This window comes from Egretta garzetta, unplaced genomic scaffold (genome assembly GCF_000687185.1).
Source record: "Egretta garzetta isolate BGI_Z169 unplaced genomic scaffold, ASM68718v1 scaffold862, whole genome shotgun sequence".
In the NCBI taxonomy this organism is placed as follows: domain Eukaryota; kingdom Metazoa; phylum Chordata; class Aves; order Pelecaniformes; family Ardeidae; genus Egretta; species Egretta garzetta.
This window is the reverse complement of record NW_009258965.1, coordinates 74,829-76,330: the sequence shown is the minus strand read 5'-3', so window position 1 is coordinate 76,330 and position 1,502 is coordinate 74,829. Positions and strand designations below refer to the sequence as shown.

Here is a 1,502-nt window from a genome sequence, read left to right as displayed (position 1 = left end):
GGGCGCCCAGCGAGGGCCATCGGGCTGTGGGGAAGGGCTGGGTGGCACTGGCGTGGTGGAAAAGCATGTTGGCGTGCCGTCACCGATGCAATGCCGGGCATGGGAGCGGGCTTCCCCACCCAAGGGTGCTCGGCTCAGCGCCTCGCTGGGGCCCCTCTCTGCGCTCACCCGGTGCCTGCGGTTGCATCCCCGGGATGCGCCCCAGCAATCCAAAGAGACAAATTTCAGCTCCAAAGCATTTGTGAGTTACTTTGCCATGCCAGCACATTCCCCCCTTCTCGTGTTTTAAGCAGGAAACACAAAAATTAATGTAACGACGCCTCTGTTTGGCTTAGGACCTGAGACTGGAGGGAATTAAATCACAGCAAGGTCCCTTCACCCCCCATGGCAGGAGGCTGCCGGATTACTGTAACTCCCAGCAGGAGCCCCCAGCTACAGTGAAAAGCCAGCGGCGGTCGGCGCCGGCTCCCGCAGGGCGCTGGGAGAGGGAGCGGAGCTGCGTCAGTCCGTGCGGAAGGAGCTTTTCTCATTTCACTTTACAGATTTCCAGCTAATTATATTTTCTGAGGCGCAGCTGCATCCACTGGGCAGGCAGAATGCACTTGCTGCCTTGTTCCCAGCTGGGATCGGGGTGGGGGCCGGGGGTGCCCCCGGGGTGCTCGTGGTTGACCCCCCCAGGGCAGCTAGCGCAGACCCAGCGTGGCTCTGGGGAGGTTCTTGGCAAAAAACTTGAAGAGTTAATAAATTTGGGACAGTGACCATCTGCTGGCGGGTGATTCCCAAGCAACCGGTGAAAGCGATTGGCCGCAGTGAATGCCTTACGTCTTCCTACACAATTTCCTAATGGGAAGCCCGGCCGGGTCGGATGCCGAGGCGGGCGCTGCCGGGCTGGGGGTGCACTCTGCTGTCCCTGACCGGATCTGTCTGCCACCAGCCGAGATCGGGGACTACGACCCGGGGAAGCACCCGGAAGGCTACAGCTCCAAGTTCCAGTTCTTCCCCAAACACTCGGAGAAGCTGGAGAGGAAAATTGCAGAGATCCACAAGTCGGAGCTGAGGTACGGCCGGGGGCTTCGCTGCGGTAGGGGTTGCTGATGCTCGGCTGATTTTTACCCCTCCTTGGGCTCTCGTCGTGCCGCAGGGCGAGCACCCAGGGCCCTGCTCTGTCAGACCCCGCTGAGACCGCGACGCTCCTGGCAGCGCTGGTTAAAAAACCCCCGCAGAGCAGCACAGGTTTGGGAGAGCAGCGGTTGGGGGGGATGGGGGCATCCCAACACATCGGCCTGCCAGAGGAGCTGCCGTGTCCCGCCAAACCTCTGCTCGCCGAAGGGCAGACGTCACCGAGCGGCCAAGAGCAGAAAGTGCAGAGAAATAAAAAAAATACAGTGGCAACGTGGAAAAACCAGCCCAGATCCCCCCTGCTCCTGGCTGTTGGCTCAGCTGGCACAGCCTGGGGGGATCCCTGGCCCTCCCGGTAGGATGGGGGCAGTGACCAGCCCCCC

The 1,502-nt window shown here is 61.4% G+C and overlaps 1 protein-coding gene across 1 annotated transcript in view; it reads left to right on the top strand.

Moving 5' to 3' along the window:
• FRMD5 (FERM domain containing 5) overlaps positions 1 to 1,502 on the top strand; it is a 16,760-nt gene that overhangs the window by 4,555 nt on the left and 10,703 nt on the right. The window contains 1 exon segment of the mRNA XM_035890200.1: positions 935 to 1,058. Within this exon segment, the coding sequence (XP_035746093.1) occupies positions 935 to 1,058 (124 nt within the window).